The sequence below is a fragment of the Aptenodytes patagonicus genome, chromosome 2 (assembly GCF_965638725.1).
Source record: "Aptenodytes patagonicus chromosome 2, bAptPat1.pri.cur, whole genome shotgun sequence".
NCBI lineage: Eukaryota > Metazoa > Chordata > Aves > Sphenisciformes > Spheniscidae > Aptenodytes > Aptenodytes patagonicus.
Window position 1 is genome coordinate 30,043,274 of NC_134950.1, and position 16,392 is coordinate 30,059,665.

Here is a 16,392-nt window from a genome sequence, read left to right on the forward strand (position 1 = left end):
GACTGACCTAAACAGCAAGGTTATTTCTATAATCAGACTAATGGGACACTCAACACCCAAAACAATGTTCAACTCAATTTTCATCTTTGCAGTTCACCTTTTAGTTAAATGTTTAAAGAAAGTCAGACTACTGAAAAATCCATTATTTTCAAAATGTGTATGTGAACTAATGTCTGTACTATTAGAAAAAGATGTGTGGTGAGGAACAGTGATTGGATTACTTTCATTTGTTTTCCATTCAGCATAACACATTCTTTGAGTTTAATGATCGTTTGGAAGCTATCCTGGACAAAGCATACATCTACAGGTATGTGCTTATTAAACTCTTGTAGCATGCAAAGCTTGGCACAGAATGCATTTCATTTGATTTCATGACTTGTCAGTGAAGCACTGGATGGAATATGATACATCTTTAACTGTTCAATTTAAGTTTTTAAAATATCTCTTTTTATTGTAATCATTAAAATAATAAATGTAAAGCTTCACTCATATGAAAACTAGCTCAGTTCAGCTGGCCTGGTTCAGGCAAAATGTTCACCAGACTGAAGCTCCTGACAAAATTTAACTGATCAGAATTATCAGAAGTTTCTTTAGTGAAAGAGCTAAAGAATGGTTTCTTTAGGTTGCTAATAGCACTGCCAAATCCTCAGTAGCTGTTTATTTGTACTTAGTAAGAGTCATGAGCTTGAGCCTGTGTCAACATTTTTCTTCAAATATGCTCTCACCATGAACCTGGCACATATAGAAACTTGATCCTCCACTGCATTGACTAAACTTGGGATAAGAATCAATTCAGCACAGATCTCAAATAGTGATTATAACTGTTGTCTGCTGCACTATGTTCTCACCTTCTGCATTGACTAGAATAATACTGGAACCAACTCAAACAGTCCATGGACATAAGTATGGCAAGTTTCATAGGCCCCTCAGCAGTCAGTGATGCTGCTAAGACCCAGTGAACCCATCTACTGTGTCACCATTATTGTCATCTACTGTCAGCGTCACCAGCCGTAGTTTATCCTGTGCAATTCCTACACCAACAGATTTTTTTTTCCCTGTCCCAGTTTTGAGGCATGTATTGTTCCTGTGTGCTGTTGCAGCAGAAATAACAATCTGTCATTTACCATCTTATTCTATTTCAGAGATTATTGCACTTAAATGGTTGACTTGGTATTTATACATTGCAAATGAGATATTTTATGAGATTTAGAAACTAGTTAATTCGAAAAGGAGTTTGAAACATCGTCTGTTTCGTATTTTCATGTACCTGCAAAATAAAACAAAACTTAGAAGTTTGAAAGTTCTGCTAAAGTATATTTGAGATGCTGACCTCCACAAAGCTTACTCTTATGTTGCCCTCTCCTTTCACTTATTGAAGAGACTTTTGTGGTTTGGGTTTTTTTTTTTTTTCTTTTTTTAAATTCTTGTTGGTACAAGAGAAGGCTTGTCTGAATTTCCACAAGATGAAGAAATTGCTTTTCAGTTTCTGAATCACTGCCTCCCTATCTTCTCCAATTTCTAATCTCATTAAAAAGAATGAGTTTTCATCTCTCTTGCTTATATTTTTTTAATTTTTTCTAATGTTGAGAACTTTTAAAATTAATTAATTAATTTCCATATTGCTTCCTTTTCTTCGGAGTCGTAATTCAATGACTTTTCTGTATCTCCTATTGACAGTGAGTACTGGGAGATATGGATTTTTAATATAGATGGTTTTGAATTAAGTAATTAGCTTGTATGTAACTGTAATTTTGTGTGTATATGGCTTTCAAGGAAATGGGAACAAATTAGCAAACCCATTTTCACCCAAACAGGCAGTTTTACAAGGGACAGAGTTTCACACTATATAAAAGTATGGAATGGGAAAAAGTTCTTTAAAGGGCAATTTGAGAATGAGATGTGTATATCTTCAAACTACCCTAACTTTGAAGGATGTGGTGTTGATTTGTGTGTCAAAAATCAGAGAAGGTGCTCATTTAGAAATGCTAAGGCACACACAGAGCAAGATCTCACTGGTCCTGTAAAATGTATGAAGTAGCGGGAAAGGCTGAACCAGTTACTCTGCAAAGCTGTTCTGCCTTGTTAGTTTAGACAGTTTTGTAGCATGGTATTGGCTGAGTGCCACATCTGTGTGTTGCTGCTTGCGTCTTTGCTTCCTGGTCACAAGCCCACTTCCATTTTCCAATATTAAATCACTTGCAGAATGTAAACTGCAGAATGTAAATATTACAAATTGAATCCATTTTCTACGTCATACTCTTAAGAGGCCAGAAACCTGAAATGTGTGAAATAGAGCATTCTTCATAACTAAAATGCAATTTTAAATCCTGCTGAAGATGTGCAGAAAAACAATGGTAGAGCACATGGACTTCAATATTGCTCAGCATATATAGGGTTAACAGTATTGACGCTTTATTATCTATAGGCTTTCCCATCAGTGCATTGCTAAGGTTTGTGGTAGAAAAAAAATGCCTGCATACTGTGCTACCAAAATGTTATATTTTGTATTTGCAAAAACACCTATTAAATGTCATGCCATGCCCTGATACAATGCTTTAAAACATTCTTCAGAAAACACTGATTCTCTGGTTTTGAGGTGCTCATTGGTAAAAACAGAGATCTTTTGATTGGCTTACCAGAAGGCATTAGGGTAAGGAAAGAAAAAGGACAAAGGGAGAGGAGAGGTCGTTAAAGAGAAGAGTAGTACAAATGGGAGCTAAAAAATATAGAAAAGATGGGCTGTTTGTGCAAACTACTGCATTTTATTTGAATGTAACAATGTTGTTTTGATCTGAGATCCTGGTATGGTCACCATTTGAGTGATAAGGCACCAATTAACTAGATAATGTCAAACTAAACTTCTACACAGCAAGTGTATGTGCTTGGGTGGATTCTCTTCTCAAACTCATTAGTTTGAGTTTGTAGGAATAGAGCTAGCAAAAGTTACTACATCTTATCTACCCATTGTGGTAGATTTAACATGTGCCTAGAGAAATATAATATATATTGTAGCAAAGGCTTCCAGAACCTTTACTCAGACCTCAGGAGTCCACTTGCATGGATTCAAACTTGTGCACAGACCCAGCATGGTCAATATTGCAATATTACTAGGTCACATCAGCTATCTGCTGTTCTCAATAGCTTGCAACCCTAAACAGAGCTGTCCTAGAAGCACACCAACATCTAAACAGAAAAGTGGCATTTATTTGTCAAAATCCTAAAGAAGAAGAGTACACATAGGTAGATTGCTCAATGGCATGGAAAGGCAAAAGAGGACATGCAATAGTACCTGAAGAACCAGCAAAGGAGCGCATAATACAGAAGCAATGACAGAGATATTATCTCCCATTAACTTAGTTTATAGACCTAACTTAGAACTTATTAAATTTTCATAAAACCACACACTCAGTTATTATGCACTGCAAACTGCATTGAGTTCTAGCTGTAGCAGATAAACTCATTATGTACCAGCCTCCCTGTGTTTAGGAAAGTCCTGTATTTTTCCTGCTTATTTATCCCTTGCCTGTATGAATATTTTAATGGAGAGCTAAATCCAGGAGATCTTTCTTTTGATCCCCATGCACTGAACAGAGGATATACAATGAGGTCATTATTGTATTAAACAGAAAGCTGCTTGGTGCTTAAGTAGTTCATCATTGGTGTTCTTCAGAGAACTGGCCATAAGTATAAGAACGGGGATTAGGAATGATATAACTCCTGCCGTAGCCACTAAATCATACTACTTAGCGGATCTACTGCAGGCTTCCTAGCACGGCTCTTGTAAAGCAGTTTATTTCTGACCTCAGACATTTCTTGGCTCTGGTTCACAAGTTTAGAGCCTATCTTGAACAGAGTTTGGCAAACACATTAACCCTCTAGACTCATTAATATAGCTTCAAACTTCTGTAAATATTCATAGCCAATTAAAGAAGTGGATTATAAAGTCCTCAGGGAACGATAATTTAAAAATTACCCTGTGTCAAATGTTCTAGGAAAGATATTTATTTGACCTTGGGTAAACATGTAACTGCCAGCTATTTTTTCACAAAGTCAATACAGGTGGGGAACTCCTTAGTGGATGCTTAATATAAACACTGTTGATCCAAAAAAGCAATGGGTTCCATATTAAAAGGAAGGAAAAAGTCAGTTGTTTTACAGGAATCTGTTGACTTTTATAGGGTCATTCGAACAACTGGATACTTGCTGTTTATCTTGCACATTAATGCATGCCTGTATTATTGGGCTTCAGACTATGAAGGACTTGGCAGCACTAGATGGGTGTACGATGGCAAAGGAAACATGTAAGTCCTTTTCTCTTGCAAGAGATTTTTGTTGATTTTGTTCCTTCCTGCATCCCCCTCCTTTTCCCATGCCTTTGCTTGCAGGGTATGCCCTTACTTTACAAGTGCTTGGATAGCAAACTTTTAGCACCATGACTTCTAATTAGCAGCTTTCATTACTAACACATATTTGGAGGGCAGGTGCAGTGAATAATCAGTTTACCACTTTCAGCTTTTAAAGGTTTATGAGTCAGTGCTAAGCACTAACTTAATTAAACATTTAGAAAGCAACAAGGGTCATAAATTAAACTGACTGATTACATATGCACATGGGAACTGTTAGAAGGATTGCAGAACAATCCCTCAAAGGAATCAGAGGCACAGATTTTTTTCCTGCCACACAGCATTGTGTCATTAAAATGCAACATTTTAGTCCCTCTAAACACCACGGTGATTGGTCTGAAAAAATTCCACCCACTTTCTCTGATCTTTTGAGAAGGTCATGCTTAAACATGTGGCAGAGTGTCTCCAGTGGGAAGGACTGGATATTGGCACACTTTTCCACAAACTCCTTGTGACAACAATAGGCTGGATGCCAAGTAAGCGACATTCATTAAGATGGTAGAGAGGAAGCAAGAGAAAATACCAAAGTCATAATATATTTTGTGTGTAGTTATATAAAAACATATCTAGTAGGTTCAGAAGTATGAATGTTCATTTCTTTTACAGGCCATAATATAGTTAAAGCCACAGAAGCTCAATTTGTTCATTAATTGCTATCTTTCCAAAACCGCATATAATATACTACTGCTGTCATAAATCACCCTTTAAACAACTTTTCACGTTTCTCCTGGAGACATGCTCCTCTTGCTTGTAATTTTGCCAGACTTCACAAGTTTGGTGTGAAGTCACTATCTTGAAGGGTAGGAAAATAGCCTTTGAGAGTAAAACACACTTTGTGTAAAGCAGCATTGATTTTTTTATAATTAGGGTTCTCTCTCAAAAAAATGACATGGCTGAAGTTTCCACACACCACTAAAATACACAGCTTGAATACTGCAGTCAGACACATGCAAGCAGGCTCATGGAGCTCAGTGGGACCACTTATGTAAGTGAAGTTATACACAGGTACTTATTCGCAGGATCAAGGCTTCCAGAAACCTGACAAGAAAAATACAGAACAAATTTCCATTATAGCTATTTTTGTTAATGTCATTCTTGGGAATACTTGCCTCATAATTAAAAAATAAGGTAACTAAGACTGAGCAACCTGAAAATTCTTCCCTTTTTCAAAAACTTCTCCTGCTGCATCCCACACAATGATGTCATCAATGTACTGCAGGTGTTCTGGAGCCTCACCCTGTTCCAGTGCAGTCTGGATCAGTCCATGGCAAATGTAGGGCTGTGTTTCCACCCCTGGGGCAGTCGGTTCCAGGTGTACTGGACGCCCCTCCAAGTGAAAGCAAACTGTGGCCTGCACTCTGCTGCCAAAGGGATTGAGAAGAACGCATTAGCGATATCAGTTGTGGCATACCACTTGGCTGCCTTTGACTCCAGTTCGTATTGAAGTTCTAGCATGTCCGGCACAGCAGCACTCAGCGGTGGTGTGACTTCATTCAGGCCACGATAGTCTACTGTTAGTCTCCACTCTCCATTAGACTTTCACACTGGCCATATGGGACTGTTAAAGGGTGAGCGAATCTTGCTGATCACTCCTTGGCTCTCCAGTTGATGAATCAGCTTATGGATGGGAATCAGGGAGTCTCTGTTGGTGCGATATTGCTGCCGCTGCACCGTTGTAGTAGCAATTGGCACCTGTTGGTCTTCGACCTTCAGCAACCCCACAACAGAGGGGTCCTCCTAGAGACCAGGCAAGGTGGACAGCTGTTTAATTTCCTCCATCTCCAAGGCAGCTATACCAAAAGCCCACCAGTACCCTTTTGGGTCCTTGAAATACCCTCTCCTGAGGTAGTCTATGCCAAGGATGCACGGAGCATCTGGGCCAGTCACAATGGGGTGCTTCTGCCACTCATTCCCAGTTAGACTCACTTCGGCTTCCAATCCAGTTAGCTGTTGGGATCCCCCCACCGCTCCAGAAATACAGATGGGTTCTGCCCCCTTATAGCTTGATGGCATTAGGGTACACTGTGCACCAGTGTCTACCAGAGCCTTATACTCCTGTGGGTCCGATGTGCCAGGCCACCGAATCCACACAGTCCAGTAAACCCGGTTGTCCCTTTCCTCCCCCTGGCTGGAGACAGGGCCCCTCTAATCCTCATCACAGTATTTGTTTCTCATTTCTTGTACATACGAGTCAGAAGTTTCTTCATTAATATCAGGAGTAAGATCAGCCCTTCTACTCTGTCTGGGGAACTGCCCACTGGAAACTGGAGCAGCAATTTTCCTGGAAGAACCCCCTTTTGTGATTGTTTTCCCTTGCAACTCATGTACCCGTGCCCCTAGGGCTGAGGTAGGTTTTCCATCCCACTTCCTCATGTCCTCTCCGTGGTCACATAGGTAAAACCACAGGGTGCCCCGTGGTGTGTATCCTTTACATCCTCTCTCTTGAGCAAAAGAACACTGACTCCTAATAACCGAGATACTGGTCCGTACAGGTGGGGAGTAGAACCTATCCTCTTCAAGTTGCTGGAGCTTCCAGGACAGTTTCTCTACAGCCAAGACAAGGGAGGAAGAGAGACTTTCTTCATATTGCCAGAGCTGACCAACCAATTCATCCACCATTTGTCCGTCTCCATCTTTCCAGGTCATTACTGCCGATGAGTTGGCATATGACGATGGTGAGCTCCTTACAAACTTTCACCACATGGGTCTTGTGCACTTGACTTCATCTGGATCTTTGGATAGTTGTTCATTGTTCAGGTCACCATAAATCACCTCCAGCACAGCTAATTCCCTCAGATACCCCTCTCCATGGTGGTCCACTTGCCTGGGTGACATATAACATCTTCCTTGAAGATGTTATATTTCCTTTCCTTCATGCTTGACAGGAGTCGCTTCCAAAGGCTGAGGACTTGTGTCCCTTTTCCAATCGCTTTGTCAATGCCCACTTCCCTAGAAAGAAATCCCAGTTGCTTGGCTTCTTTACCGTCTAATTCCAGGCTACTGGCCCCATTATCCCAGCATCGGAGCAGCCAGGTGACAATATGCTCTCCTGGACGACGGCTGAAATCTTTTCGTATATCTCGCAGCTCACTCAGGGGTAGAGATCGGGTGGTCACTGCCTCGTCTATGAGTTCTTCCTCTTCTTCCTCCCTGATCAGCGGCCGGCTCTCCTCCTGCTGTTCTCGTGATAGCCCTACTCCAGGGTAGTCTGCCTTGTACATTTCTCCCTCTGGCTCCCTTTTAGAAGCAGCTTCTTCCTCCCTTACTAAACGAGCCGACTTCCGCTTCCGAGATTTCTTCTTGTATATAGGGGTGACTGATACCGGCACAGGCTGGTTCTTTGGTTCAGCCGCAGGGCCTGTCACTGGGGTTGGAGTGGCCGCAGGGTCTGTCGTTGTATCATCAGATCCAGAGACCTTCTCTTCCCCTTGAGGGTACTGAGTAGTGTTGAACAGGGCTCGGTAGGCATGGGCCAGGCCCCAGCACGTTGCAGTGATCTGTGTTGCCAGGGTGACAGCATACTTTTTCCAAATATTCTACTAACTTTTCAGGATTCTGCACTTGTTCAGGAGTGAAGTTCCAAAACACTGGGGGTGCCCATTGGCCTAGGTACTTGCCCATCCTATCCCACACACCCTGCCTCATAACTATCCAGCCTTAGGGCAGATCTCTGGATGATATTCTTAAATTGCTTATTAACCTTAGACAAAATTGAAACAATATTCCCAAGAGATACCAATAGAAGTATCTTAACTACCCAAGGATGTTCAAGATACTGAAAAGTTACTGTAATGAAGGAGGAAACGTCATAGAAGATGGTAGTGATGCTGCCATTCTGTATTTCCTCCATAAAAAACCTCTCAGAGGAAGAACTATAATTGCTAATTGTCTCCACGAAGTGGTACACGAAGTACAGTAATGGCTTCAGTACAAAGCTCAAATACCAGATTAAGCTCAAGGCCAGTGTTTTAATAACAAACCTCCCAAGCAAAACATCACTAATCACTGTGGACCACAGCAAACTGCAAAAACCAACACTAATCTTTACCATGTACAGCAAAAAAAAGAGCATGATGTAGATCAGATAAACTAATATCGAGAACAGATGAATCAATATTGTGACCCGCAACTGTTAACAGATATAAATTCCTTAATGCGCTCTGGTTATTCTATTATTCTCTCAAGCCCTTCGTGCCCCACGTTGAGCGCCACAAAGGACTGTCGTGGTTTAACCTCAGCCGGCAACTGAGCACCACACAGCCGCTCGCTCACTCTCCCCCCACCCCCCCGCAGTGGGATGGGGGAGAGAATCGGAAGAGTAAAAGTGAGAAAACTCATGGGTTGAGATAAAAACAGTTTAATAATTGAAATAAAATAAAATACTAAAAATAATAGTAATAATAATAAGAAGAATATACAAAGCAAGTGATGCACAGTACAATTGCTCACCACCCACCAACTGATGCCCAGCCAGTCCCCGAGCAGCGGCCCCCCTGGCCAGCTTTCCCCAGTTTGTGTACTGAGCATGACGTCACATGGTATGGAATGTCCCTTTGGCCAGTTTGGGTCAGCTGTCCTGGCTGTGCCCCCTCCCAGCTTCCTGTGCACCTCCAGCCTTCTCAGTCAGTAGAGCATGGGAAGCTGAAAAGTCCTTGACTAGTGTAAGCACTACTTAGCAACAACTAAAACATCGGTGCGTTATCAACATTATTCTCATCCTAAATCCAAAACACAGCACTGTACCAGCTACTAGGAAGAAAATTAACTCTATCCCAGCCAAAACCAGGACACTTACTTAGTCCTCAAGTTTTTAATGTTTCTTCAAAACAGCCTAGAGGACAGGCAAAAGAAAGTCTTCCTGTTTTTCATGGACAAGAATATTTTACATTTCACTCAGTGAAACAATTGGTAGAAATTATTTGCTAGCTTGAGCACAGACAATGCAGTTGTGCCCAGAGGCAATGGTCAGGTTTTTTAATATTTTGTGATAACTTTTCCATAAGGAGACAAAAACATTTCTCAAATGATGTCACACTGAAATCACATGGGATTCAGGGCAGAATTTTTATAAACAATAATAACAAACTGATAATTCAAGGTCTGCATTAAACTGAGATACTGAAATAAAATGCGTATTAGAATATATCCATGTAAGCCTCATTAAGCCATTAATCTACCTCATCTTGACATTGGTTGGTGAATGTACGACTTTATTTTTTTGCCTGTATCTAACTCATACTGGATTATATGGTCCCATGTACATGGAACTCCAAAGAGTATCCCATGTTGAGCTGCATTTCATAAGGTATAGCTTGGTATCCCACTAACAGCAAATGCCTTCTGTATGGGATAGTCATCGCCTTAGAGAATCAGGCATGTCATATTATCTGATTGTTGAATATTTGGGGATTTTTGACAGAGAGGCATTGTGTGAACATTAGTTATTATTGGAGATGCAACATGAATTTAAACATATCAGACAAGATACTTCTAGGTATATTCATGTCTCTAGAAAGCAGGACTTAAGAACAATCTGGGAAAAATCTGTCAGAAAAAGTGACCAGAACTGCAGTATCTGTTATTGCACAAGCAGTGCAGATATAATGTCCTTTCACATCGCAGTAAGAGTTGCCAATATTTGAAGCAAAATATGCCATTGGTCTCACGTAGAACGCATTCAGAAAGAAGATGAGACAAACATAGCTTCTTAGCTAATTAAAAAAAAATGACAGTAAGCAGTTTGACAAATAAAGTTCTAGTGGTCTCAGATTACACTGACCCAAAGCAAATGATCTGGCCCTGATTTAGTGGCATGCATGTTTTATGTAGAATTGCTGCTGTGTCCATGAAATGTTGCTAGTTATGGCCAAAACCAGTTCTTAAAAATGTCAACACTTCTAGGATAATTTTTTTTCCTTTCCAGGCTAAAAAGAATACACAGACAACAGTTTCCCTTACCAATTTGATTATATATATGTTTCTGAGCAGGCATACTAACTGGTGAGCTTCAATTTATAACTAACAGCGGTACACAGCACTCAAACCACAAGCAAAATTATCCAAGTAGCTCTTTTTGCAAATTTCTGCTAGCTGTATTCTTTTCCAGCTCATGCCCAGACTCTAAAGTGTTAGTGCCAGTCCAAGAAGACTTGAGGTCTTTTGCATGGCAGCCTTCAATCAAAGCCTTTGACCTGAGGTGCAAAAGGCAGTCACACAAGATGTTCCCAACATTAAAACTGCACTCATGAGCTTGGTATAATTAGGCAGACAGGCCTCAGTCTCTCCTAATGCAGAAGGATAGCATCCCTGATGCAACACCATAGTGTAAAGCCTATGTAACCACAGCAGCAGGATATTGAAAAGGTCTCTGAATTATAGCTAAGTGAACAATTTGAAATATATGTGTTTATTTACAATCTAATTTAACTACCTAAGTAAGAAATAGGTCTCCCTAATTCCTCAGGAAAATGGACAAACCCTCTAGACAGGGATTCAAGGCAGGAATGTAATGTTGATGTTCTGAATTGTCCCATGGAAGTATCTGCCTCTTTCATCACTGCCCATAAGGGAAACTAAAACTAGGGAGCTGACATTCCCATGCAAACCCCCCAGGTCAGCATTAAATTTAGGCAAAACAAATCATTCCATTTTGCTCATAGTATATTTCTTCTGTCGTTTGCAAGTCATTCACAAGTAGTCTGCAAAATTCTCTGGCATAGTTATTAATCAAGACATCTATTTGCATCCTGATGATGTTTCTGTATAGCTTGCTGCCTTCCTGCTCTGGGCACAGACTTAGCGGATATCTGGAAGTCCCAGGAAATGGTCACTGCACGTGTCTAGAACAACTCTACTTCTTTGGTATGCATTGCCCAATACGCAGTAAGACTGGCATATCTTAAAAGGCATCTTGTAGATATCAGCTATACATTGCACTTGCAATAGGTCTGATGTGTCCACTCGCAGTGCTTGCTATACAGAGGCAGTTTTGTGCCTCCAGACAACCTGTGAATGCACAGCCCAACTCAAGGATGTCAGACCTAATGCTTTCAGACCTGCTACTTGCAGCCATACTTTTTATCTAAAAGGTTTGTAGTTTACACGATCCTGTCTGAGATCATCATACCCACAGCCACCTGATGAATAAGTCACTCAAGAAAAAGAGGTACCAAGAAGGAGGTCACTAGAGTACCAGTTTATAAAGGCTACTTCTTTACTCTGCTTAAACCCCTTCTGGTTGTAATCTGAAAGGAGTCAAACGTGATAGCCCTGAAATAATGCTTCCCTGGGCTGAAATGAATGTGTGAATACCACCTTAAAATCTGATAGCCACATGCACAAAGATTTGATTAACCAAAACCATGTAAGAAGTTTAGCATACTCTGAAATGGACTTTTTTTAAAAAGGTATTTCTATTGGCATAATATTACAAGGTATCTTATTTGCAGTGTTTCTGAATGTTTTCATACCTAGGACTTATTTTAGGGAAAAATCTAGTAGTTTGATTGCCTGAAGGATAAACATACTTTCTGTGTTGTGCAGAGGGAAAATCCCTTTCTTGTCTCATGTTGTTTGCTTCAACAGTAATTTTATAGCAGGCTAGTAAGCCGTATGGTGAGCAATGATGGTTTCCAGACGCTACCTAGTAGGAAGCAGAGCTGCAAATACTGTTGAAATAGGAGTCTGTTTTTTCTGGCTTTCCTTAAACAAAATTTACAATCTCATTTCTCCCCTTCTTAGGGAAAAAAGCTGCTTTATATTTCAACTGTGTAACTTTCAGTTCAGATTAAAATAAAAACAATAAGATGCGTAAATGGAGAAAATATAAAACCTGTGCCTAAGAGATAGTGAATATCATGTGACTTTGCCAGCAGAAAGTTTCTTTTGAAGTAAAATTACAGAAGAATATACTGTCTTAACTACATCTTCAGAAATGGGTGGGCAGATCTGAAAAAAAAAATCTCTTACATTTTGGATATACAACACTGCAAAGAATGTGACCCCTAAATTCCTTTGAGGAGCTGCTTTCATTCTTTGTAGGCATTCCCAGAATGAAGATTATATTGTCTATCATGGTGGACTTAGCAATTTTGGCATCCAAGGCCATTGGGGGTGAGGGAGTTGGTTAATTACTTTCGTTTCCTATAGTAACTAGCACAGAAGTAATGTTAATTTCTTTACTTTTATATTCATAAATTATACATGTTTCAAGCACTACAGCATTCTCAGTTATGGCAAATGAATATGATATTAATATGCTTTATATGATAATTCCCCTCAGACAAGCTAGACACATCATTTTATGCCTAAATCTGCAATTCTTCCAGAACAGATCTGAGGCTTTTTCTTACTGTTTATTTATGCTACAGAAGTCCAAGAGAAAGCCGCCACTTATGCATACTTTTCTGGAAGCATGCATAGGTCATGATTTTTTTTTTAACCCAAATGAAAATATTATAGTGGTGTAATCCAGCTGTTCATTTTGCACCCCTAACAAGGAAAAATGACATGCTGGCAGATATGCAATTAATTTTTTGACTTAAGGACTTTGAATGAAAACAGCCAGTTCTGGCTGTTAAAATCTAAAACTAGAAAACTATGGTAAAAGTGATCATTGTTATTGCACTTCTTGCAACCAAGAAAAAAGTGACTTTGTAATGAAAAGCAAAAATCAATTGCTTGGTTAAGCCTGACATTTTAGGTGAAAGACTTTCAAATGATTTAAATAAAAACCCTCATTGGAATTGGTTGTTATTGTGAGTTTATTTCCTCATATTTGCACAAAACTGACTCTCCAATTGTATTGTTACATGGACCATTTATTAATAGCAGTGGAGGTCATATCTTAATGAGAGGAGTTTAAAAGTGGAGGCCACCAAATTAAAATGTATATCTGAAGTCTGCAAGCAGATCAGGTGGCCTCAGATTCAGGGTAGGCGTGAGAAGATGCATGCAAGACTGTCTATTTCAAAACAAACATCTCAAAAAGTATTTCTTCTGTGGTTTTTTTTAATTTCAAACTCAATAAAATTCAACAAATAGAAGGAATCTTCATTGTTTCAGAAGCCATAGTCATAGAGGAAATAATAGAAAATCTCATTGTACAATTACGGAAAATGAACTTCCACTCCTAATGTTTAGTGAAGCTGAAGTCTGATTGTACAGAGACTTAGGAAGTCAAAATCTAATTAATAGGGGGCCTTTAAAAATATTCCTAAGCCAATTACTTGTTAGCTCAGAAAAGAAGGAAATGATAGTACATTCGTGACAATGACTTGAACTAATTAATCCCAGCTGCTCAGTATGGGGGATGCTGCATTACTAGTGGTGCCATGTTGTAGGACAAAATTTAAAACAGAAGCTTAGAGATGCTAAGGCACTTCATATATATATGTATAAAAAAGAGTTAGTATGACTATCCTCAAAAAATAGAAAAAAAAATTCTGTCCAGGTCTTTTGTTGTTTTCATAAACTTGTGTTATCATACTAATAGAAATACACCGCTTGAATGCAACAGGCTCTGTCATGCACAAGGCTGTACAAAGAGGGCTGTACAAACAGAACAAAAAGTCTTTGGCCAAAGAGCTCACAATTCAGGTATGAGAAGTAAGAGAGAGCAGATGGATACAGGGAAGGAGTCAATATAAGCCATACATTGAAGCAGAGTCTTAGTGAATGACCATCGCTCACTGCTATAAGTGGCTTCTAGATCAAGAGAGTTCTGAGAAAAGTCTTCAAGGGTGTTAACAAGGTGGTTTGGTAGCCATTGATGGACAGATGGAAGACCCAGGCATGAGGGAAAGTAGTGAAGAAGGCAAGAAAGTGTTTGTTAAGGTGATAGAAGGGTTAGCGGAGGCCAGCCACTAGGAGAAGTTAATGCAGGAGTCAACCTTTCAGTGCTAAATAAGTGAAGTGGCTTGGAGAAGCTGGGTTAACATTCAGGTTGTGGAAACGTGTAACTTCTGTTTGACATAACCCAGGAGGCAGAGCCAATGAACGGTGCTCAGAAGCAGAGTGGGAGGAAGACCAGTGTGGTTAAAGGGGTAGGAAAATGAACAGACACGAGGAGGACAACACTGCATTTGTCATGACCATCATAAGGCTTCACACTGTTGTCATCAAGTGAAGCCATGGAAGAGACCTTCAGATGTGTGTGCATCTAGTATGCTACAGACAAATTCTGGGAAGTCTCTTAACACTTTTACACTGCTTTTAACATCATGGTATCTTCACTGGTAGCATTCTAATGCTATAATATCCACCTTGGCAATTTGTTACAGAAGTTTTCTGTAATGCTGCATAGAGTTACTGGAGAACAGTAAGTAACCACTGCATTTCCCATATATTCTTATTTTGCTGTTAGTGAGAACATTCAGCTCAATATGATTTACACAACTGTATCATTTGTAAAATCATAAGCCTTTATAAAAGATGCTGAAGGACTTTTGGACTGAAAGGCATCACTGAAAGGCCCAACTCAGGAATGTATATGCTTAACTTGAACCACATAAATACCTATAGTCAATTACAAAAATGCTGTCTGTATCCACAGGTATCTGAGGTGTTACTACTGGGCAGTTCGTACTTTAATCACCATCGGTGGCCTTCCAGAACCACAAACCCTGTTTGAGATAGTTTTTCAACTGCTGAATTATTTCTTGGGTGTCTTTGTCTTCTCCAGCTTAATTGGTCAGGTACATCAAGAAATCAATAGAGACATTCAAATTACTGTAATGTAGTGATAATATATTCAATTTAATGAAGTTTACTTCTGGGAAAAAGTTTAGCTGCCATCTGAATGTCCCTCTATTTAACTGTCATCTGTACTTATTCTGCTGACAATAATACATGTGTTTAATCAGTTAGCCATTTTGTAGCCCTTTTGCACACAAGCTGATTTAAAGCCAAGACTCTGCAGGACATGGATGATTCTTGAAACTATGTATAATTTCTTTTTTATTCCTCACAGCCAAGGAGACAGTTCCTTAACATTCACACTATATTGTTAAATCTGATATAAAAATTATAATTATAGGTATGATAATAATATGTACAAATTATTGAATAAGTCATGCTTGATACTACTGCTAATAGAATGCTGTTAATGGAAATCCCATGATTTTTGTCAAACTAGAATTCTGCTCTCTTCCATAAATTACAATATATTTGTTAACCTGAAAGTTAACTGTCTTCTATTTCTCTTGGTTCTCATTTGGCAGGAGGAAAAAAAAAAGCCCATAGCACAGCAAATCCATTATATTTCCAAATGAATATAACTGAAATATTTCTGGTTTGTAACTATTAAACTTAGGCTTTAGATCCATAGTTTTTAAAATACCTTGCCTACAGAAAAACAAATGCCATGGTTCCTATTTGAGACTTATCATATATAAGTCTTATATATATATATATCTTATCATATTCCTGTAGAAATTATTCCAGACCTTTTGATTCGTACATGTCTGTTATTGGAAGAATTATTACGAAAAAATAAAGATGAAAACTGAAATTTAATTTCTATTTTCAATACAGGATTTGAAAAGTTCAATCAAACAGTTAAAAATTGCATGTCTCTTGCTGTTTAGAAATGCAAGAAGAGATAATCATCACAAAACAGACTCTTGCCTATAGGATTTAATATTCATCCACAAACAAGAATTACCAAAAATAAAACAAAGTAGTTCATATAAAATATTTCTTCTGGAAAACTATTGAATTCAAGTATATTGGATTCAACTTCAGAGTTTGCATATTATTTTTTTTTTCCTAAATTGCTATAACTGTCAATGAAAGCACCATTCCCCAAGGAGATTCTGCAGATTAGTTTTTGTAACCAGTATAGTCATTTGCAGACTCAAACCTTAAATCTTAACACACAAACAGCTTCGCTGCAGTTTGTTATAATTCCTGTTTACAAAGAGCTCTTAAAATTACTGAGTTATTCCTGGTTTAGCACACTTGCCTAAAAAATGTTATTCCTACTGCAATC

At 39.0% G+C, this 16,392-nt stretch overlaps 1 protein-coding gene across 1 annotated transcript in view; it reads left to right on the forward strand.

The window, feature by feature from the left end:
- CNGB3 (cyclic nucleotide gated channel subunit beta 3) overlaps positions 1-16,392 on the forward strand; it is a 74,519-nt gene that overhangs the window by 41,428 nt on the left and 16,699 nt on the right. Inside the window, exons 9-11 of the mRNA XM_076328948.1 lie at positions 243-307; positions 4,179-4,301; positions 14,956-15,097. Of these exons, the coding sequence (XP_076185063.1) occupies positions 243-307; positions 4,179-4,301; positions 14,956-15,097 (330 nt within the window). The remainder of the gene's footprint in view (positions 1-242; positions 308-4,178; positions 4,302-14,955; positions 15,098-16,392) is intronic.